The sequence below is a fragment of the Brachycentrus maculatus genome, unplaced genomic scaffold (genome assembly GCF_059751285.1).
Source record: "Brachycentrus maculatus isolate JH-2025_06_01 unplaced genomic scaffold, ASM5975128v1 h1tg000074l, whole genome shotgun sequence".
Taxonomy (NCBI): Eukaryota; Metazoa; Arthropoda; class Insecta; order Trichoptera; family Brachycentridae; genus Brachycentrus; species Brachycentrus maculatus.
In genome coordinates, this window is record NW_028280828.1 from 887501 (window position 1) to 913146 (window position 25646).

At 29.6% G+C, this 25646-nt stretch overlaps 2 protein-coding genes across 2 annotated transcripts in view; one reads left to right on the plus strand and one right to left on the minus strand.

Moving 5' to 3' along the window:
- TkR86C (Tachykinin-like receptor at 86C) overlaps positions 1-25646 on the minus strand; it is a 178735-nt gene that overhangs the window by 97388 nt on the left and 55701 nt on the right. The gene's annotated exons all lie outside the window — the stretch shown is intronic.
- Positions 1071-7778, plus strand: LOC148311124 (ionotropic receptor 21a-like). The gene is made up of 3 exons (XM_088257203.1): positions 1071-2763; positions 3763-3811; positions 7577-7778. Exons 1-3 carry the CDS (start codon positions 1071-1073, stop codon positions 7776-7778), a joined length of 1944 nt encoding a protein of 647 aa, XP_088113329.1.

Sequence of the window (25646 nt, forward strand, 5' to 3'; positions counted from 1 at the left end):
ACTTGTCCATTATTCACAAAAATGCTTTAAAATAAGTATTAAAAATTAGTCGTTTGAACGTTCTCATTAATATCCGCTTTAAAGAAATACGTATTTATTGATTGCAAAAGTCATAGATTAGTATACATGAAGTTGATTATCTGCATTGCCAGACTGAACGACTGTTGCATCACCTGGCGGAATCCCATACTTACTCTGAGGCATATCAAAAACGGTGTTTGAAAGTGATACGGAATGCATCGAATCATGTAACACAACATATTTTAAGAAATAGTGGTATTTACTAAGTAAAACTTAAGTTAAAAATATTAATAACCCTTCCACTCACTTCCAATCAATCACTTCCGTAAGCTATCTTGCTTGATAATCACATTTATTGATACACGTAAATAGTATCGGTTACGTGTACAATAGTTACGTGTACATTAGTGGTCGTAATTAAACCAACTCACACCAGTAACCTAAACTGATGAAACAGTGAATTTGATTTTTATAACACTCAAAAATCAAGAATTTTGTACATATGCTGTTACAGAACTGAACGATTGAAATATAAGTAGGTAAATATCAGCATAACGCTATGTTTTATTTGTGATCAATATAAACATGAAGATAATTAAATAATAACCGTTATATGAAATGTCACGTAATGAAAATATTATTGGAAAATAATGCATTCTAGACGTACTATAGTTTAATTAGTTTCAATGGATTACCGATGGAGTCAACATATTTTGTATCAGATGAAAAATAAAATACAAAGTTGTGCTTTTGTTACGTATTCATTGAAAAAAAACTGTATTTAAATAGTAACGAATTTGACAGAGATGATAAAAAAGTTTTTAAGAATCAATTAAAAACAAGTTTTTTGAAAATATACTATGAAGTTTTTTGCGTATGTACTGTGTTTTTCAATATTTGTTCTTGGAGGTAACTCGTATCAACTTACACCGCAGTTAAATCCCAAAGGTCCAACAGTGACTCATTACGCAGTTAAGTGTTTAATGTCCATCGTTAAAGATTATTTTTCGAGAAAACCGGGATACATGATCATCACGAAGTCATTTAATATGACTCCACCAGGAGCAGACATCGAGAGGCTATTTATGTTCGAAGTTCAAGATTTAATTAAGTGGTCAGTAATGGTTGCAGCAAAGCCCGGAAGTACCGAGGACGTGGCATTTGCTGATAAAGCTAATTATTACGTTATAATTGTAGATAATTTTGAGAGGTTTGAGAGAAAAGTTACTCACATCACACGGTTAGCTTCCTGGAATCCGAAGGCTTCTGTTATCGTTTTATGTTCAAAACTGTTTTACAGCCAAAAAGCTCTCGTAAGCTTTTCAGAGAAGATACTTACGCATCTGTGGGATAAATACATTTTATACGCTGTTGTTCTTTTACGAGATGGAAAAGATCAAACAAAGTTTAAAGTTTTCTCTTGGAATCCGTATGATCCACCGCGAAGGTGTGGTAGATTTTCCGATATTACCGAAGGCCACGCTGAAATGTACGATGTGTGTACTGAGGGCAATTTAGAACACCGAAAGAATTTATTTGACGATAAACTACCTACTGACTTAAAGGGTTGTTTGTTCAAGACATTATCAATAATAATGCCACCCTTTATCAACCCTCCTGATATGCAGAATCCAGGAATTGAGCAAGTTTTATTAGAGACAATAGGAGAAACATTCAATTTTCGGATTGATCACAATTTTACGAGAGCATCGCGTGGAGTGAGGTATGAAAACAATAGTTGGGATGGCTTGATGTATAGACTATTGCAGAAAGAAGCAGATATTGTCATCGGAGGAATATATCCAGATAATGAGGTTCACAATGATTTCGATGCCAGCATAAGTTACTTGCAGGATTCGTACACCTGGGTAGTTCCGAGAGCAAAAGAGTTACCGAAGTGGAGATCCTTAATGATTATCTTCGAAATGAACATGTGGTTATCTGTGATTGCAGTGTACATAATTTGTGTACTAATTTGGTTTATATTAGGTAATCTCAGCAAAGACTCGTACTATCAACAATCTTTGATTCACTGCTCAATAAACATACTATACATGAATTTAGGAGGCTCAGCATACAGCCGACCTACTTACCAAACGTTAAGAATATTTTTCGTTTTTTTCTCTTTGTATTCGGTCATATTAATAACAGCGTACCAGACGAAACTAATCACCGTCTTAACCGAACCGAGCTATGAAACCCAACTCGACAGCGTTGGAAAATTGTTAGAAAGCGGATTGAAGATTGGTGGAAGCAGTGAGCTAAAAGATTTATTCGAAGATAACAATGAGACACTCGATATCATGATAGAAGAAAGGTACATCTCCACAGATGATATGGAAAGCGCTTTACACAAGATAATTAAAAACGAAGATTTCTCTTTGCTAGCTAGTAGACTCCATTTAAAAGATGTGACAGCGACGCAGAGCGATTACAATGACGAAAATGGGGATCCAGCATATTACGTGTTCACGCAAAATGTGTTTTCTATACCCCTGGAATTTGTGACATTGAAAGGGTTTCCTTTCATCGAGAATATAAACAGACAAATAGAATTGATAAAGTCTAATGGTTTGCTCGATAAATGGGTGCGCGATTCTGACGTGGCGTTTAAAATAAAAACGGCAAATGTGCAGCGCAATTCTAATTCAATGGACGTCCTGGATGAAAATCATGATATTCCCTTATCCCGCGAACACCTGCAGGGTGGATTTTTAATATTAAGAATAGGTTTATCCACAGGTACTGTTGTGTTTTGCCTCGAGCTGGTTTCAAATACGCGTGTATATTTCAGAGCCAAGGAAGGCATAATGCGTACCTTTTGTTTATTTAAATTCGGCAAGAAATTGAAAATACGTGTTCGAAGAAATTGATATTTTTTAGCGAGAGACAATATTTGGTCGCACGAGGAATTCCGAATCCACTTAAATTAATAAACATGTTTATTTTATGAACGTTTGAAACATTTATTTACACAAACAGTAAAACCTCGATAAAGCCTTCCCCTATTTAACGAACTTCGGATATAAAGGACAAAAAATCCATCCAAATGTAAAAAAAAAATAGTAAAAATGTCAAGGTAAAATTATATATGTATAAATTCAAGTGTCACCGCATGTAAAAATTTTTTTGGAAAAAGCTAGAAAATATTATTTTATTTATAATTTATTTAAGCTTATAATTTGATGACTTTATTTATGTTTGTGTTCGATTTTGTTTATTTGTAACTAACTCCAGCGTACGTATATTATAAAAATATTTTAAACATATTTCTTTATAACGGACATTCGGTTTTAACGAACAACTCCCCCCCTCCCCCCTTCCCCAAGTAGTTCGTTGTATAAAGGTTTTACTGTAATTTAATTTTGTCCTAAGTATAAAGAATTTCTTCTATACATAACAAGTGCTGATGATTTATAAATAAAATAGAATATATTTAATGAATTGGTCGTTAAATCAACTCTAATTTGTAATTATTCTATCATATATAACATACTAAATACGATCATTATCCGCCAGCGACGAAATTTTCAGCACATAATTACTTTAAAGCATCCTAATATCAGAATACAAGCCGTTATCCTCTGTCGTAAATTAGAATGTTAACAATTATGTAAACCATTTTGTGACATCAGTAGGGTGGGTACATGATATTACATCGATGCTTTGCAGGAAGGTCTTTATAACATATGAAATTTAATTATTTTTTTATTACATTATTTTTTTGACATCTCGTCAAAGATGGAGAAGAATATGGAAATCAGAGGATCTACAAGGCTTACGACCTGGTGTAAGTGATCACTTTACACTCGTGTAATATTCACCAATTCTACCTACGATTGACAACCACACTATTCAAATTCTTGAAGCTTCTAGATATACTGATTAAACTCGATACAGAGTTCTTGAACTTGACTACATGAGAGACATCTATGGTGGGACGAGCCAAGCTTTTAATTTAGCAAAAACTCATTAAATTGTAGTCTCAAATATTTGTATATTATTTATTGAATTCGAAAGTAATTGAATAAAAAAAACGATTAAATTAAGTTTATTGATCAAATATATAATTTGTAATTATCTCATGTTTGTAATAATCTTATATCAGTGTAGAATTATAGAAATTAACTAACAATTTTTAAAAAATACGTAGTTTTGTTCCAAATCACTTTTATTAATGCTAATTATCTAAATCTTTGATTATTAAATCTTTGTCCGCCTCCGTAGTGTAATGGTCAGCTCCGTCGGCTACCGTTCTGGAGGTCCCGGGTTCGATTCCCAGGGGGGGTAAAATAAATATAAGTGATTTTTTCACTGTAATATTTATTTAATATTACCCTGGACTGGTACCTGAAGCGGAGGGCTGATCACCTTTCCTTCATGTGTAAACGATCAAGATAACACTGCATTTATATGACGCAGTGCCCTATGCACCATTGGGTGCGGATAAGGGTTTTATTATTTTTATTATTAATTATCTAAAACTTACTAACTAACTATCACGCCGTTTCCCTGCAGAGGTAGGTAGAGAAAACAGAACGCCACACCAGCCACAAATCTTTCGTTAGTTTTAATTTGTACCAGAAGATTAAAACAATTGTCGTTTTCGAAACTAGTCGTAAATAAAAATAAAACTCAATTCAGTGGATTATTCAAGTGTTTAATTTTAATAAAATAATCATGTCATTCCACAAAGTTAATGCCGAATCAATAAATAATATGAATGTTTTTATTAATTTTGTAATACAGGAGGTCAAATACCTCCAAATATTATAACTGTAACGTCAGGATTAACTATTGTTCAAAGAGGAGATAAGTCGTAAATATTCACTTTGGTATCAATAAACTCACAATTCGGTTTGGCGTGTAATGAAAGGAAAAGATGTATTATTCATTTGACAAGATTCTAAAAGCTCGAGATATTTTCTTATTAATCGACCTCAGACGGCTTATCCTCCCCGATACTAACACTGAGAATAAAATCGGAGAGCTGAAACCTTTTTAATGATATATGCCTGGAGTGTCTTATACGAGTATACCTTAGTGGATATATGAACGTGTAATCCTTGTACGCTATAAGCTAGATAAAAAAATACAACTCTAACATTAAAAAAAAATCATTTCACATGAATATTATGTGAGAGATTTGCTTTTTTCATTTATTCTTGAATCAGAACATAAAATAAAATCCTAGTCTGTCAATTTTTTCTATCATGAATTCTGGTATTTACTTGACTTGATTATTGATATCTTTTTTACACATATGATATTTATTAGCTAGCTTAAAATGCTCCCCGCCTGTTACCTGTAATGTATAAGTATTTTAAGCCACTATGTTTTAAATTGTTTATTCTTGTTTATATATTTAACTTTTGTGTAAAATGTATAGTATCTAAAATAATTGAATAGTAAAACTAATAGACACTACTACATTTTGCCCTAGACCATGGGACTTGTTTCAATGTACCTCAATACGAGATTATAGTAAAATGTACGAAGATAAGAATAAATGACATTAAAAAAAAAAATTTTTTAAAGAACTTTATATAAAATACGACCATAAAACATCGGTAATCATTTAAATTCATGGTATTTATCTCTACATGCCTTTACATGTGTTTCCTCGGTGATTCCCCCAGATTGGATGCCCGTCGTAATATTTACGAATGTCCCATAATCTACTGTTAAGCGAATGAAGTGGATGTCTTTAAACAATATAGTAGGTACATACAATAGATTTAGTTTTTTATATCAATCAACATTTGTCACATAATTAATTTATTCGTCTTATTCTTCTTGTAATATTTTCTTAGTAAGACATCACTTATCTTGATATTTTAACATAGACGAAGAAAAACAAAGAAATTTAGGGATTCACGAGGATAATGACCTGTCATAGGCTGGTTTAAGTGATCACTTTGTATACCCATTACATTCATGATATTACCCATGATTGACAACAACACCATTCAAATTTCGTAAGTTATATTTATGCTTCAAATAAAAAGATTTTACTTGTGCCACTCTTTCGGCGACATCTATGTACAACATTAGTAAGCTTCTATTAGCAATAACATTTTTGAAAAACTTACTTTTTTCGAATACAGATGTCGCAGACGAAGTAGAAGATCTTTCAATTGAAGCACAAATAAAACTTGGCTAAGTCTTCTTATCAATCGTGGGCAGAATGGTCAATGTCACACGTATATTGTGATTACTTAAACCCAGCTTATGCCAGGTTGTAAGCCCGATCCATGTTAAAATTCCTTTGTCAATATATCAATAAAAAAATCATTTGTTATTTGAAGTCATTTAAATTTATTATTTATTTATTTATTTAGTTATTATACAGACCTGAATGATGGAAGTTTAACTTCTGAAACATGTAGTCTGTAATAAAACTCAAGTGGTAAAAAACAAGTGTTTTCTTACAATAGTTAAAGAAAACACTTTGTTTTTTACCACTTGAGTTTTATTAAAGACTACATGTTTTAAGACTACATAAAACTCAAGTGGTAAAAAACAAAGTGTTTTCTTTAATTATTGTAACATGTCTTACCACAAAGTTAATGCCGAAACAATAAATAAAATATAAGTGTTTTCTTTAATCATTGAAGTTATGTAAAACTAGATTCATTACTTTTTATTTGTGAGACTGTCCGACCTTGTAAAAGCGTACCATGAGTTGAGGAAATACAAAAGAAAACTATTTCAGAACCATTTCTGTAACAGCTTAATTAGTTTCGTAAACAGTGAAAAGAGAGCACTCATCCGTTAAGTATAGTGGTAAGAAACGTTGAGCATTGTTCCTTTGATATACGTAAAGTCATAAATTGGGATATATATTTTGTTCGAACGTGATCGGAATTCCCATTTCCCAATTTATCAAATCATTTGTAAGAAAACAATTGTATTTTTTTTATTTCTCAAAAAATGTTTGTATTTTTTACTAAAGTAATTGTAGAATTTTCGTAATGTCGTATTGTTAGTTTGTATGTATGTAATGTAGATAATTTATTATGTTCAATAAATTGATATTTTTTTAAGTGTAGTTCTGTCTTTCAAATTAACATTTATCTAGGACATTCGAAGAATTCTGAGAAAATATAAATAAATGATTTTTAATTAAATAATGCATTTTATTAGTGAAAAAAGGTTCCTTGTCTATATCGGATAGCCAAAAATATGAGTCAAATTCGTAACACAGTATGGAAAAATTTCATACGGTTTTATGGGTTTGATCAATATATTTAGAAGTTTAAAAAAAATTAGTAGTGTGGTTGTCAATCATGGGTAAAATAGTTAACGTTGCACGAGTGCAAAGTGATCATTTAACCAGCCTATGACTGGTTATCCGCCCTATCCAGATTTCCATATTCTTCTTCATCTTTGTTGAGATGTCAAAAATATGTTAAAATAGATTCTATTTCAGAAATGGGATTTTTAACAGGGAAAATTACCAACACAAAACATCAGCACGTAATAAAAGATATGCAGAGTCGATATGTACTACTTAGTTTGAAATTAGGTCATTGATTTATATTGGAACGAACAGGAATGAAGATATGAGTAAAATAACGCAGCAGCCCCTCATATTGGAAGTCCTAAAAAGGAGAAGGTTTGGACATGTTCTAAGAATGCCACCTGAGAGAATTAATCCCTCATATCACTGCTTCCAACCTCAAAGATTCCGGTACTTTGAGAGACCGCCCACCGGGACTTTGAGTTACTGGACTGTCCTGAGATTCCCGGAATAGTCCAGCCAAGGAGATGGCACGTGATAGGGTGACCTGGAGAAGATTTGTGATGGCCATATGCTCCACCTAGGGAGTATTGAAAATCAGATGCCTGAAGTATTGAAAAAACGACGCAGTGATAAAGGAGAGAAAAATAAACAAAAGAGTTAATTTATAAACAAATTCATGTTAAAATTATATATTTTATTATTTCTATACTATTTACCTTGCTTTAAACATACGTTTTAATAAACTTCTATTTCATATGACTTTTAGCAGACTCATTTCATGGTAATAATTTATAACCTTTTACTTTGCTTGTTAAGTTTTGATTACTATGTATTATTATTTTGACACTTTTGATTACTTTTGGTGTGTTTTAGGTTTACCTCTAAAATTATTTATTTTCATTTTAATTCATTTTTTTTCTAAACCTGTATAATTGAAATCTTCAAACCATATTTTTCCAATAATTTTGAAAAAAATTGTAGTGACATAATTTGATACTGTCTCAAAACTCAAATCACGTTTTGTAAATTTTACGAATGTATTATATTCTTAAATGAAGAAATAAATAAATGAAACGTTTTTATGAGGTGCCTACACCCTTTTAGGGCTTTCGGATAAACTCGGGGTTCTTTGATTCCAACTACATTACTACAATACTTTATAGTATCCTGTTTATAAATAATAAATACTTTGGGAGATGTTTTTATGCCATTCGTATATACAACAAAAAGCTTCGTTAGGTAAGCTTACCTGGAGATATTCATTATATCACATTTTTTCTGTCTACAGGAATGAAATAAGCATAATGTTTTCGGTAGTAAAAATATATTTGTCTCTTACTAAGTTGACAATTGCTTATGAAAATAATTAAACTGCCAGCATTTAATATGATTGAATTAATTTAGGGTAAAGAATTTATTTTATATTTTCAATCATTATATGACAGTTTATTATCATTTTTTGTGGTTTTTGCTTCTATTTCTATCTGCACATACATTTTTTATTGTTATTCTCATTTATTTTGTTTGTTAAAGCTTAAATCGCTAGTAAACGAGTGAAGGCTTAAAAAAATAAGTTTACAATTTTTTGATACGGTATAATTTAGGAATAAGTTAGTTTTTGTCTAGTCTGTAGAAGCATTTAGAAATATTAAAATTTGTTATTTAGATTCAAACAAGAACAGACTAATTTAAAGATAATGGTTTGTATAAACTGTAAATGTTGTTTAAGGAGTAGTTAGAAATGGTACCCAGCTGTGTGAAAGGACGAGATTCTTATCTAAATACAACGTATAATGAAGAAAGTTCCTGAACCAAATTGCTCCATTTTGCCATCATTCGCAATGATACAAAATACAAAATAATTTAATCGAATATACAAACATGTCAACAACAATGTTTTTGTGCCTTTCAGGTTATATTCAATGAATATGGTACAATAAAAAATATTATTACTTATAATATGTTATTTTTGTTAATACAAAAGAACATTTAAAAAGAAAAAGAGCTGTTTATCTTTACACTTTGTCGAAAATAATCACACAAAAATTGACGAAAAAAAAAACAAAAGCGATGAAGAACCAACCAACAAATTTCAGCTAAAAATTGAAAATATCCGCAATTTATCATGGTGTTTAACGCGACAATGTTGGAGTCCCAAAAAACTGAATGTAGACTTTTCAAACTTTTTCCAAATGTAAAAAAAAATAATTTAATTATACATAAAGTCATAGTTTATTTTTGTAAATTGTGTCGGGTTGTGGTGCCGTGGTTAGTGTTTCATGAGTCAGAGTTTCTCGGTTCGAACCCACTCTACCACAATTTGATTTGATACCCTTTTTCTAATAATAAGCAGCCTAGGGTCACAGAAATAGTATAATATTGAATTATTGCTGTAAATAATAAAAAAAACAATAATTCTCTATTACATTTAAAAATAAAAATTATAGCTCGAAGATTTATTTCACCTCTTAACAGCTACTATTATGTGTGAAGAAAATATTTATGACATTTCACAAACGTTTCTGATATGAAAACCACACATTAATGTGAGATTTGACTATTAAAATTAAACACTTAAATATACCACTCTATCGAGTTTTATTTTTATTTACGACTAGTTTCGAAAATGACAGATGTTTTCATTTTCTGTTTTAATTTGTACTAGAAGATGAAAACATCTGTCGTTTTTGAAACTAGTCGTTAGTAAAAATAAAACTCGAAAAAGTGGTATATTCAAGTGTTTAATTTTAATAAAATAATCATGTCATTCCACAAAGTTAATGCCGAATCAATAAATAATATAAGATTTGACAATACCTACTCAGAATTGAAAATTTAATTTATGGAAATATCATTAATACGTGGCCTTATATCCATGCTGTGTATCGACATCTATGTAAATAATGACTAAACAAAATCCTTTTTGGTCAGCGGTGACCATGCATTATCCTAGCAGGGCTAGTGCGGATAAAGCTTTTACGTTATAAAGCAAAATATCCTAGTCAAAGTAACCGGAAAAGCGACGACTTTTTTAGATTTTCATCATAATGTTAAAAATTCATTATCAACCTCTAAGCCAATTGAGTTTTCTAGAACGTTTACAATATTCATTTTTCGAGAGAGGTATTTTTCCACGTGAAAAAGAAAAAATAGATTAACATATTGTACCGTCCAGATTATCTCTACAAAAGATCTCTTTAAATTTTCAATATTAAATATTATTTAAACGGTAATTACCACAATTTTATTGTTCAGAGGATTATTCACTGTCCAAAAGATTTTTTAAATGCTTTCTTTATTGTCCTTTTTGGCATACTTTAAAAACATTAAAAATGAATAAAACATTAACTCACCTTGTCTTTAGGGAAACTCGAATTAAACAAAAATACTTAAAGTAAAAGTAGTTAAAAATAATAATTATGTTTTATTTATTAAGTGCTCATCACTGGTGGAGTAAATTAAGGATCACTTTAATTTGCACCTTTGTCGATTAGGTAAAGTATTTTTTTTATTTATATTTTTATACAAATCTTCTTTTCTCATTTCTTTGTATATTTTTAAACTACACACAAAATGATCTCACATAGGCATCCTGTGATAAGTAGTCAAATAAAATACGATATATACAATATATTACACCATAGCATGAAGCGAATTTGAACCATTTTAAGTAAAAAATTCAGTTGAAGAAAACAAAATAACAGTTAAAAAATATTTAATATTCATAATGATGTATATTATTTAGACCTTGTTTTATTTATAAATGATCCTTAAAACTTTAAATTTTGAAAAAATATCAATTTATTCCAAAGTCTTTTTCATATTAAAATTTGAAAAAATATCTGATCCTCTTTCGCATCAATGGAGTATTATTTTGATCGTAAATTACATGATTTAATAAGAATTAAAGTGAAAAATCACTGATATTTATTATGACTTCCCTGGGAATTAAACCTGGGACACATAATATAATGTTTACGAATATTAATGCAGCCCATTTATTATTATAAAATGTTCACTTACATTAAATATTGTTAATGCCACCTATACAATGCCTGCATTTTTCTCTTATACGGCTGTGAAACATAGCACCCTACAAGGGCCCAGAGCAGCCGTGTACTAAGCTTTGAGAATAGGTGTCTGCGGAGAATTTTAGGCGTGCGGTGGTTTGACTTTGTGAGGAATGAAGAGATAAGGCGTAGGGCAAGGCAAATCTTGGTTACAACTGTCGTCAAAAAAAAGCAATTCAGTTGGCTTGGCCATGTACTCCGTATGCCTCCTGAGAGCCTTAATCAAGCTTGCCTCTTTTACAAGGCATCAGGTTCCCGCCGCCCAAGACTACCACTGCTGACAATTCGTTGGCAGTTCTCGTCAGAACTTTGAGACTTGGATCTGGCTTGGGAGGATGCGAAAGAGCTAGCAGCCGACAGAAAAGCCAAGAGACAGTTTGTGGACTCCACATGCTCCACCTAGGGAGTGGATATGGTATAAAAAATAAACATTAAAGACCTTAATTTTGTCTGACTTCGAATGGAGACTGCCCTAGTTAAACGCTCTCATTATCATTCATCGTTCATGTTCTGGATAGTTTTTTATCCCTATATTACAAAGTCAATAATGCATTTAAAATTGTTTATTGCCCTTGTTCATTGGGTAATGCCAAAAAACGTATTTCATAAGAAAATATAATTAAAATATAACCGAAATATTATTTTCTAAGAGTAAAAATCAATATTTTATCAAAAGAATCATTAAATAGTAAAGAAAAGTACAATGCTTTTACGGAGTTTTTTTTTACGATGATATTCAAAATTATTTTCTCGCAAAGGGTTAAAAGTTCATTGTGTAATAAATATCACCATGCCAAAAATCAAACCTGGTATTTTACAGTTCCTACCTGGATGTGAATTTCGGAAAAGTACGATGCTGGATAAAATACTATGGATGGATTTTTTTATCCTAATATTTGATGATCTAAATCTCATCTTATTACAGATGGTAATTTTAATTTTTAATTAAGTTACAAAATAATTTATTTTCAGGGTAAGGGTATAAATTTTGCGAAAATATAAATTACAAAATAAACTTTGACCTTATAATTAAATACTGAAGTGTGCTGCCAAATACAATTTATTTTTGTATATAAAATCTGCATTTATAAAAATAATGGATTAATTTATATTCATTGACTTATTTTGGGAAAAAATATTTTTAGATAGTGATGAATTTGTAAAATAATGTAAATCATAATTTTTTTTGCAACAAAAATTTTGTATCTCACGATAGGTCACTTGACTTTATGAATTGATTACACCGATCAGTAAAAAAATCTTCTTTGTTAAATAAAATACAATTGTAGTTATCTTTTAAATATTTAACTTTGATTTCTTATTTGCATTGCATTTTATTGCTGAAGGAAATAATAAAAATGTACACTGTTGTTTTGTAATGAGTTTTTTTAAATAAACTTATGAAATAGATTTTATCTTGATCAATGTAGATTTGAACGATTTTATATTATTTTGCTGGTTGATTTTAGATTTTTTTTATCCAAGTATAAGATTTATTTAAAACCGTGAAAAGGTCTTTGTTTCCCTCTATAACATTGGAATTTCAAATTACATATATCGCGATTTTCCGTTGATCAGATATTATACGAGGCACAGAAAATACAAGGGGTCAATATATCGTAGTCGTACAGGAGAAAGTGACCAACTACCAAAACGTAAAATGTTCAGGAGAGCAAGTTACTATTGCTTCGCAAGAAAATAAACATCAATGCAGTTAGTCATTTTTACCTAGTCAATATATTATACTCCTTGCGGATATTTTCAGGGCAATATTGAGCTAGTATATGTATATTTATATATTATATATATATATATATATATATATATATATATATATATATATATATATATATATATATATATATATATATATATATAAATATGTATATATATATTTATATATATATATATATATATATATATATATATATATATATATATATATATATATATATATATATATATATATATATATATATATATATATATATATATATATATATATATATATATATATATATATATATATATATATATATATATATATATATATATATATATATATATATATATATATATATATATATATATATATATATATATATATATATATATATATATATATATATATATATATATATATATATATATATATATATACATTATAAATGATACCAAATTATCATTAAGTGGTGGATTTTAAAAAGTATAAACGCAATGAATTGAACTGGTCTAAAATACATTTATACAGTATAATCCAGTTATCGCTTTGATAAATAAACTCATTAGTGGTACGATCGTATTTCTTTGGAACAACAGTTTCCTTTCCATTACAATATCGGTTCCGTATTGTACGGAAGTCTACCAAATTAATTCGTTTATATTTATAATTAAAATTCAACATAGTCTGCGAGCGACGTTTCGTGTATTTTGCATATTATTTTTTCACATTAATATGTATGATACACATCGATATATGGGTGGGCTGCTAATATTAAAAGAGACGTAGAAGGATAAGTCGTTGATTTTTTTCAAATTAAAAAAAGTAAAAAAAAAACGATTTGTTTTCTCATGCCTATAAAATAATTTAATCAATAATTAAAATAATTTGGTATCAAAATGTTATTTATAAGACAAAATCACCGTTGAATAAAAAAACAAACAAAATATTTAAATAAGACTATGAACGTACAAAACTCTTCTTACCCTCATCGGCGCCCAACGGTGCATAGGGCACTGGGTCGAATTGAAGCAATTTTGATTGTCAATTTATAAGTTAATCGTTTATTATACGAAAGCAGGGTAATGAGTCTAACGCTTCAGGCATCTTTCCAGGGGATGATTATGATGGTAAAAAAACACTTATTTTTATTTTGATCCCATGAGAATGGAGTCCGAAGCCTTCACCATGGTAGCCAAATGCAGTAACTACTGCACCATATTATAATAAAGGTTTTTTTTTTACATCTCATCAAAGATGAGAAGAGAAGAAGAATATGGAAGTCTGGGCATTTACGGGGCTGACGATCGTCAAAGGCTGGTTTAAGTGACCAATTCTACCCATTATTGACAACCACACTACTCAAATTTTTGGAAGTTCTATATATATGAACCAATTTAGAAACCTTGTTCTTGAATCACTAGAACTTCACTAGAGACATCTATTGGTGAGATGTAAAGAAGCTTTTTACTGAGCAGAAACTCTAACATTTGTATGTGAGGTCCTATTCCTTGATTACAATCACACACATGAGAAAATAGCTCCTGTAATTGGAGATAATCCAGATTTTGTGAACAAGTATTTGGACACACTCAAAATGTTGTTTTTAAAATAAGGGCTTTTCTGATAACAGCTAATATTAAAAAGGGGTTCGAGCAAACAAGGCCAAGCTCTATCCATCCTACCTTTTCCCCATACGGTGTACCTTAATATAAGCCATGGCGAAATTAGATCCATAGTGATGAATGGTGCAAACGTACTAATAAGGCGTCCAAAGCTATAAAAACAACAATAAACATAATTATCCGGCCCCAACCTTCACTTATCTTGTCTCTAGTTCTAACCCCTAACCTTATCTTCTACCCTTTGAAACACCTTCTTCACATGTTCAACATGATTCAGCAAGTTTGGAGGTCGTAGTATGTATATAGTAACACTGAAAACTTGAGAAAACACCCTCTTTGCAGAGAATTCGCACTCTCAAGGGCGACTCGCAAATTAATGAGATTTAATAAGATTAAAATCAACGAATGTAAATTGAAAAAAAAACCCATTAACATTATAAAATCACAAGCTTCTAAAAAGAAGATTGAAGCAATTAAATTATACTAGATGAAAAAAATAAGTAATGCAAAGAAAAGAGAGCTTAAGTTCTCGGGGTTTTAAATGAAGGTAGAGAAAAATATCAAAATATGCATTACTTTACAACAATAAAAACTAAAAAGAAAACGCTGAATTATAATTAAATGTATATTGTTTCTTGAATGTTTTTGCAGATACTTTGTGGCATATTTTATGAATTATATAAAATTAAGCAATGTTGTTTTAACCACTTTTTTTATTTTATGTTTTAATTTTAAATCAAACACAGATTTTTTGAGTCCTCTTAGCTGTATTTTATTAACAAAAACACATAAAAAATTTATATTGTGACAATTGTCACAACTTTTTTATTATTAGTACACTTTAACCTACCGGTTTTGACAAGAACCTTGTCATCATCAGGGTTTATGAAATTCTAAAACATTAAAATATTAAAAGACTCATAATTAATTACATTCCCTTACCAAAAACTAATAATTATGAGTAATTAATTATGAGTATTTTAATGTTTTAGAATTTAATAAACCCTGATGATAACAAGGTTCTTCTCGAAACCAGTAGGCTAACGTGTACTTATAATTAAATAAAATGGTTTAAACAAAGTTGTTTAATATTATGAAATGTTATTGCATTACAAACCTCATCAATATGGCAAGATTCAATTATTATTTAAAGCTCTTATAAATAATTATAATTTTCAGTAAAATATATATTTGGCTATTCAACCCCTAGTGTCTTAGTGACTACTCCTATTCTCCATTGTCTTCTTATCATTCCTACTTCATTTACTTTCTACAGAGCTATTTCCCGTTTTGTCCATTATAATAATAATGCAATTTGAGTTTAGCTCTTACAGCCAAGCCATCTGTATCCCATCAAATATATTTGGAGAAAAGGATGTATCATCTTGCCTTTACGTAATTAGTGATCATGTTGACACCGTTTTCATTTAATGTGATGCTCTATGCACTATTGAATTCGAATATGGGTAGCAAAATATACTAGTATGTTGTTCAAGATTGACAAATAGTTTTGCAGCAATAGGCAAATATTTGTTTTTTTTTTAAATATTTAAAAGCATTATTAACTTTTTGGTATGATACGTATAAAATAACCTTCTCCTTACCATTCATCGTTTTTGCTGGGATATAGTACATTTGGGCATTCCAAAAACATGCACAACTGAAAATTAACGATTTTTGGTATATGACGTTGTTGAAAGGAGTGAGCGAAATGTCCATTCGACCAAATTTCAGTCAGGGAAACGTTCGTACACCAAATGTCCGGAATGTAAGTGCACTCTAGTAGAATCAATATTTAGAGCCATCGCAAATAAGGTTAAACTTGCTACGATATTTAACTTCGATATAAGTTTAGTTACCGTACTGGAGGTCCCGGTTTAAATTTCTGAGGGGATCACACAGACTTCCGATATAAAGACATAAAACTTCCGATGTAAAGTGGCTTCAGGGAGAGGCTGATGAACAGCTTCAACGTCATCGCAAAACTGCTTGTGAAATGCATATGGGGGCAGGACATGTGGCAGCACTGGGGCGTACTGTTTAATAAAAAATATTAAACACTACGCAATGAATAGTGGTTAAAAAAGCTTTGTTTTAACCACTTTTTATTGGCACACTTTTTCCAACCGGTTTCAACATGAACCTTGTCATCATCAGGGTGTATGTACTAATTCCAAAACATTTAAATACTCAAAGTTATGTTATAGATAATTACCCTTCCCTCACGATATCAAAAACTTCCACGCACTCCGTACACCAAGTAAAAATCGGATTAAAAAAATTTGATTAAAAAAACAGGAAAAAAATCCTAATTTTATTGAGCGTTGCGCAACGAATACGTCCATTCTGGATGATAATATTGTGAACTACAAATAGAATCGTCCAAAAACAGTATAAAGTCGCGCGCGCATACGTAAAGTGCATTATAATCTTATTATATACTAAAGAAAATATGGCTATTTTTCACCCACCGCTTAGTCAAACCGAAATATAAAATAAAATAATTATATACTGGTTACTATAGACAAGGGTATTTTTTTACCTGATTGCAAAAAAAAGCTCCATTGTCTTATTTTGCATTTTGTTAACATATTATAAATATAACATATTTATCATTTATGATATGTTCAATTCAACCTTAACAAAATACAAATCAATTAACTGTAATACATTCCTTCAGGGAATAACAATATGATACTTAAACCAAGAAATATTTTCATACCCATATCAAAAGATAATCACTGACAATAAATATGTTATCATTTTTACTGGAGAGATGATATTTTTTTGTGAGGATCATTGAAGGTTTATACGAACATTCAATATAATACAACAAGGAAATATTTTATAAAAGAATTACATTTGTACCGTATATTTTTCAATGCTTTATTATTTATTTTGTAGACTTCTTGAACATCTTTCTTTCGTTAAAGAAAGCATTTAAGCGGAGACTTTTTATTTAGAGACATGTATAATCTTAACCAGATTATTTTACAAACTGGCAGACGTCTGAAAACACGATTTTCAATTTTTATGCAGGCTTTAATTCGACTTCATTACTTTATTCACAGGGTGTTTCTAAATCTGTGCTCCTAATCATTTTTGATCAAGAGTTTGGAAATACTTAAAATATGTTGTGATAAAAATTAGTTGGAAAATTGTAAAAAAAATTCATGACATATTTAAAAAAAAATATTGGAAATATTCCCAGTATTTTATTTTTTTCAATTTATAAATAAACTCTGTCCAATACACCGACTGTGACATCTGTATTGGATTTCCAGACTTGGAGTCCATTTCACACTAAAGTTGGTCAAATTATGCTGGCTGATATGAGCCGATGTAACGCCATCTGTCGTCGATTTATTTATAATAGTCAAATTGCCGCAATACGTCGTACTCTGTTTCCGTTCTAAAACTAACTAACAGGATGTTATAATTTATTAATTGTTTCGGCATTCACTTTGTGGTAAGACATGATGAAATTTAAGGTGAACTTGTATTTTTATCTGTTCACATTTAGACCTGAAGATGGAAGCGTAGCTTCCGAAACTAGTCGTCATAAAATAAACTGAAGTGGTAAAAAAACCAAGTGTTTTTTTATTTTCAATTGCAGGATTTTTATTTTATTCATTTTTTAAACGATTTAAAAAAAATTCTGGAAATTTTTATTTTTATTTATTTTAACTTCAGGTACAGAATAGAAATAAGTACATTGCTGGGCTTATTCCTAAAAATCGATATTTTTCGTCCTACCAAAAACAGACTAGTGATATTGATCAAAACTAAATATAGCTGTTTGCTATCAGAGGGTGAATAGTACTTGAATATATATAAAACATAAATTTCAAATTGACATTTATTCACAACAATAAAAATAAATAAGGCTGCAAATACCCAGACATCAATATTTTTCTTCATCTATGTTGAAAACGATCATCTATGTTGTCCGCCTCCGTTGTGTAATGGTCAGTACGCTCGGCTACCGTTTTGGAGGTCCCGGGTTCGATTCCCAAGGGGGGTTTAATAAATATAAGTGATTTTTTCACTCGAATATTTATTCAATATTACACTGCACTGGTACCTGAAGTGGAGGGCTGATCACCTTTCCTTCATGTGTAATCGATCGAGATAACACTGGTTTTATTATTATTTTTTTTATTATGTTGAATACTCAAGGTGGAGAAAACCAGATTTATGATCAAGTTTTTCGACACACTCAGAATGTTGTGATTAAAATAATTGGTCAAAGTATTCAAGCATTTCTCAGTATGTAAAATTATCCGTGTTCAGATAATTTTACATTTACAAATAAAAGGGTATTTCCTAAATAAAAACTTTCTGAATCCAATCATAGATGGCTGTTGTCTGTTGTTCTTTTGTTAAACTCGATCATGGAACGTCTTGAGATTCATCATATATGAATGACTTATTCAAATTTAAGTTGTCTGGTTTTCAATCATGGGTGGTATTCTAAAAATTTATTTATAGATTTGGCGTTAAATTTGTAGTACTCCATTTTAATTTATTTATTCAATAAAATCTAAAAATCTAACACTGATTTTTGGAGACTTCTAAATTGTATGGAATAAAATAACAACTTCGTAGTTTTTTTCATGCGAATAAAATACATTTCTAACCTAAAATTTTACTAATCATATTTTAAACCTTTACCGAAAATTATATGTAATTTTTATTGTAATAAAATGCTTAAACTAATTTGATTTTTAATTCATTTTGACAGGAAGAAATACATAAAATCATGATCTTCAACCCCTGCCTTGTTGTGCATATAAATATTGTCTAGCCTCATACCAGTCGGATGATGTCTGAAACCTGGTTGCTGGTTGAATAAAATTTATGTGGAAAAAAAAACAACATAGTTGTTATTTTATTCTATAAAATGCAGTTCCATCGAGAAATGTCAGTACAAAACTTAAATCTACTAAATTGCATTTTGTTATTATAAACAGATGATTTTTTTTGACAATTATTTCATCTTGTTATGGCGTTTCAAAGTACTGTGTTTTTACCAGAAGTTTGAAAATGCTATAACAAGGTGAAATAACTGTCACAATTTTTATTTTTACGAGTTTTTATAATTAAATATGATTAAGTAGACTCTAAAAAACAGTATTCGATTTTAATATTTGATATATAAATGTAGATAAATATTATTTTTTTGACATCTCATCAAAGATGAAGAAGAATATGGAAGTCTGGGCATTTACGGGGCTGACGACCGTCATAGGCTTGTTTAATTGATCACTTTACACACGTGTAACATTCACCAATTCTACCCATTATTGACAACCACACTACTCAAATTCTATATATGTATATATGAACCAATTTAGAAACCTTGTTCTTGAATCACTAGAATTTTACTAGAGATATCTATGGTGAGATGTAAAGAAGCTCTTTATAAAGCAGAAACTCTTATATTAGTATGTGAGGTCTAAATCCTGAATTTCAATCACACACATGAGAAACGCCAGAAAATACCATTTTCATTTTTATTACTTAAAAATAAAAAAAATAGATAAATAAATAATCATGTCTATTACATTTGTTTACACTACATTTTAATCTCGCAAAAAAAGTGTTGCTTAGAGAAGGTTACACTTCAATTCCTCTCTTTAACCGTATTTGAGTTGGAAGGCGGAAAATTTTAATTTCAAGGGAAATTGGCAGATTTTCCTTCATTAAGAGTTCGCCGACCTCTGCGTCGGAGCGGCGTTGCGGAAATTCAACTAATGATTTTTTAATATGATTTTTTTTCAGATTCTTTCATGAACCATTTAAGTTTATAATGCTTTGTAAAATATGTTACCAAACATTTTATTTTCAATTTATGGTTTTTATTAAGATCTTGACGTCATTAGACTCCATGGCACCCCCTGCGACGAATTTTTTTTGCTGTCTAGTATTTGTTTGTGTTTATGGTGTTTCAACGTATTTGTAAGTATTCGTCTTTGAATGTGTAAATGTATTTACATAATTTAATTTAATTTGGAAATATATTTGATTTCAAACACAACTAGTCGGGTAAAAAGGTTGGATGAATATTTTTTTTGGTAACATATTGACAAGTTTTCCTCGGTATTTCTCTTCTTCTTTTACCAATATTCGCCTCATAAATTTATTTGACTCTTCTTTTGATTCAATTCACATTCTCAAATCATCTCAACCTTTCTTTATTTTATTTAAAATGCTTATCTCAGCCTTGCATTAGTTCTTGATTTCACTATTCAAACATCTATCATACATACATCGTTCTGACGAGATCATATTTCGACTGAATTCAGTCTACTTTTATATTTTTCTTTAAACTCTTTATTTCACTTCCATACATACGGGTTTGAAACAGGACTCCATTCTATATTGCTAGTTTAGCATTCGCTGAAAGGATTTTATTTGCTATAACTTATTTTAATGTACCATTTACTCTGCTTCCAGCTTTAACTCTCCCTTATAAATCATTATCAATTTTTCTATCCCTAGAAAACATATATTTGTACATATTAAATGTACAAAATAATCTACCTGTTTCAAAAATTCCCCGAACGCTACTATATTACATTTAGATCTACTTTAATCTCTGTCAAAAACAATGATTTTGGAAAATTCAACATCAATCACCAAATTTTAAATTTAACACTCCTTGCACGCATCATATACCTTTTACACCAGCTGCTGCAGGTCTTCTCTTAGCTACCAGTTATTACCAAAGGTAAATTATTATTCAAATATTAAGTCTTGGCATGTCTGTCTGCCTAGTAGAGAACACAGAGAAGGAAAGCTTTTGAAAATAATCGAGATATTTCAAGGCGCTTTATATCAGTCGAAGTAAAAAAAAGCATTACTTTTCAATGATATTTCATAAAAAAAATTCAATTTTATATAGAAATCTTTTCTAGACAAAAAGCTAGCGTACCGCTTCCAATGTAACACTTAAGGGAGATTTGGATTCTTATAATCAATTTAAAAACGTGCCCAGATGACTGGCGTGGAATTTAAATTTGAGAAATTCAAGGAATCATATTACAGTCAATGAAATAAATGAATAATTCCCCCAATGCGTATGTATTTCAAAGACGATTAAAGCAGTACGTACATTAGATTTAAAGTAATTTATTTCGGCTGAGTAAAAGATTCAATATTCCATTAAAATATTTTAATGTTAATGTCGTGAAATTTACTGAAACGATAAAAAAGTACAAAATTTATGTTTAGATGTATTATACATCTTGTTTATTTCTTGTACCAAATAATAATTGCGTCATAAAAATATTACTTTTTTTTTCATTTTATGTGATCATAATTTGCCATTTTTATGTTAGGATATGATTTTTTTGTTCTTATACGTTGATGAAATTTTAACAACGTTGTTACTTGAAGTTATTTTACGAGAGCAAGTTGATACCGTATTAAAGCGCTATTAAAATTGAATTAAATTAAACTTGATTATTTAGGTAATTTATTACGGCTTATATAATAGATTATATTGGATTATTAATATTGAAAATAGCAAATTATATTATATCCCAGTAAAAAATAATCTCCCACATACTCTTAAAAAACATTAATAATAATCAATAAAATGATGATATTTGAGTGTTCAAAATATTCAGCGCAATTTCTGATTTGCTCGACTTAGGAGGTTTTCATATATTTTTTTTAATATCACAACAAAAAATAAAAAGAATATGGTCTTGACAATTACATGGCATACAACTATACATTGGATGGTTTAAGTGTTCAATTTCGAGAAGTAGTAAAAGCTTCAATTGAAGATACGAATAACAAAAAATTATAACAAAGAGTCTAACATACATATATGATTTAAATGAAGTTTTTTATCATGAATAGTAAGGTTCTTTATCACAGGTATAGTGGTGAATGTTGTACGTGTGTAAAGTGATCATTTGAATGTTGTACGTGTGTAAAGTGATCATCCTATGAAAGGTCATTGGCCTGGTATTTACCCAAACTTCCATATTTTTTTTCATTTTTTAAAGATGAATATTGGTGTTTTTATTATTTACACAAATATTTCAATTTCAGACTATTTCTGTCAGCCTAAGCGGCTCATTATTAGAAATAGGTAACAATTTTTGGTAGAGTGGGTTCTAACTGAGAAACTCTGACTTAAGGGTCCGCAAGTTTTGGTGATATTTTATAAATTATTCAGGAATAAAACTTAACTCACAGTCACTTTTTTCTTATTCTCAAGAGAGATAATTCAGCACGATAGATTCTCGATTTAACTCGAAATGGGTTTGATGTTTTGTGTTTGTATAAATATCTATTTTGGTGAAAATCATTTAAGAAGAAAAAATCAAGTAGTTACTTAAATTTAGGGTTTAACCTTTTAGTAACGTCTATTTTTTCTGACACTTAAATTTAATGAAGCGGCGGAAATCCCCTCAGAAATCAACGAGTATAATAAAATATCTGACATTTCCCAAAAGAATAGAATGATGGATGTACAGTATTCTAGCGTTATTTTTCCTTATAAATATATCTGGTACGCTGAAGTATAAACTGTTACTAAAAAATGAACTGCCTAGTAGTTTATGGTTTATCTCAAATAACTATATTTCAATGAAATATATCTTTAAATGACATCATGCTAACTTGATTTGCTATGGTTCAAATCATTTTTAATCGCTTTAAATCTAAGTTCAACAGTTACTTTGTAGTGAAATGTTGTGAAAAGACAATTGATAATTTAACCATTTTTTAATTATTGTTATAATATGTACCAAAGTCCTCGTACATCAAAATAAACATCCAATGTTTAATTTATATGAAAGAGTTGACTTATCCTAACAAAGCTTCATACCTAAGCTTCCGTTTTTATTCTTTAAGCACAAATAATAACATTTAACACAGCATAATACCTACCCAACCCTACACGCTTTAAAATAAAATTGTTTGGTACCTTCCCCAAAGAAGATTGCTTTTTCATATCAATACTTAACAATTCCAAGTATAATTATGAAACCTTATATTTTTAACCCGTTACGGGAATATACTTGAGAATTTATTATATATATATATATATATATATATATATATATATATATATATATATATATATATATATATATATATATATATATATAAAAATATATATATATATATATATATATATATATATATATATATATATATATATATATATATATATATATATATATATATATATATACATCAATTTATAAATCTTTAAATTTTTCAATTTGATAGATGTTTTGAAATGAAAATTATAACATTAAAAACTAAGTTATCTGGAGAGAATAATCAATGTAGCATTTTTTGAGAGCTTCAGAAAAATATAATGTTGATGAAACATACGTGGAAATATGAATATTGGAACTGTGTAAAATGATCACTCAACCAGCCTATGATAGGACGTAACCCCTGTGAATGCCCGGACTTCTATATTCTTCATTATCTTTCTTAAGATATCAAAATGGAGAAAAGTGTGTAAAAATACTGAGCAGCAATATGTTTACGTTCATTATATTTTGTGTTAATCTCATTTATACAGAATAATGAATCTCGATATCAAATCTGGGTAGATAAGCTAGTGTTTAATATGAAAGCCAAACAGATCCTACGTGATTTAATATTTCCCACGTATAATAAAATATAAGTGTAAAGCAAAATATGTACGTATCTACGTAATTGTCTCACAAGATATCTATATCCTGTGACATTTTCAGTATTCAATAAGGATTTCCTCACACACGCGTATTTGTGAGAATCATCCTGCTTAGGTAGGTACGCACATCGATCGAATAAGCCTTCGGATTTTACGTAGAACATCTGCGGCAAATATGCTTTTACACTTAGGGCTTGCCTCGGGACTAATGGAATCCATACATTTTCTAAATAGATCTCAATGATTTTGATTAATTTTCCTCACCCTGATACAGGACCAGGTATTCAGCTTAGCATTGAAAGAATGTTAAAAGGTTTTATTCATCTTTATACCTATACAAATACCTATTCAAACCAATTTTTTATTTATTTTAATTTACTAACTATAACACAGGTTTTCTGCACTGGTAGGCAGTGATTCGTAGGTAATCGAGAAATGTGTGATTACATCAATCAATACGACTGTCAAGTTTCACCAATAAGTAAAAAAAAAATACGTTTTGTAATGTGTAAACTTTTATTCCCGGAAGGCATTTCTATTGTGATAACACAATAACGAAGGACAAAACGTGTTGTAACTTTAAAGAAAGTTATTATTAACTGATTTGTTATTAACTTTGTCGAATGATTGAATAATATCACTTTGAATTTTATTTCATAACACATGACTATTAATTACCACAGGTGTTTTCATATGTTAATACTAATTGTTTTACTTATCACCTGTCGATAAAAACACCTATCATTTTCAAAAGTAGTCATATGTAATGAAATAAAATTCAATAAGTGTTATTATTCAAGTGTTTTTTTTTATAAAATTTAAAAAAATGTGTTGCATTTCTGAAATCGAAACATAACAAAGCATTGGGGAAGAATTTCTCATGTTTTATGCACGTTAGAAATCCGAAAGTAATGGTTAAGTGCCAAAGAAAACTTTTCAGGCGTTTCTTAATAATGGAAATTAAAATTTAGTGATTTCTCATCTATTATTTATTTACTTAAACTTCGGGTACAGAAAAAAAATAAGAACATTGGCGGGCTTATTTTTTAAAAGCAGTATCTTCCAACCAACCAAAAACAGACTGGTGATATTGGTAAAAACGTTTGTTTCACATATAGCTGTTTGCAATCAGAGGGTAGATAGTACTTGAACATTTAAAAAAACATAAATTACAAACTGATGATAATAAGGAAGGCAAAGGAAAAAGAGAGTTTCAGGAAGGAGGTAGAGGGAGAAACTTAGGGAGGAGGTTTGATGGACAGTTAGGATTCTAATGATAAAAGAAAAATCA

What these genes read in the sequence shown, in the direction of transcription:
- LOC148311124 (XM_088257203.1), top strand. Translation starts at nt 1,071, where the DNA reads ATGACTCCACCAGGAGCAGACATCGAGAGGCTATTTATGTTCGAAGTT. An exon ending in AAGAATAGGTTTATCCACAG is followed by an intron (nt 2,764 to 3,762) that starts GTACTGTTGTGT and finishes ATCTCGTCAAAG; the next exon opens with ATGGAGAAGAATATGGAAAT. An exon ending in TACAAGGCTTACGACCTGGT is followed by an intron (nt 3,812 to 7,576) that starts GTAAGTGATCAC and finishes TGGAACGAACAG; the next exon opens with GAATGAAGATATGAGTAAAA.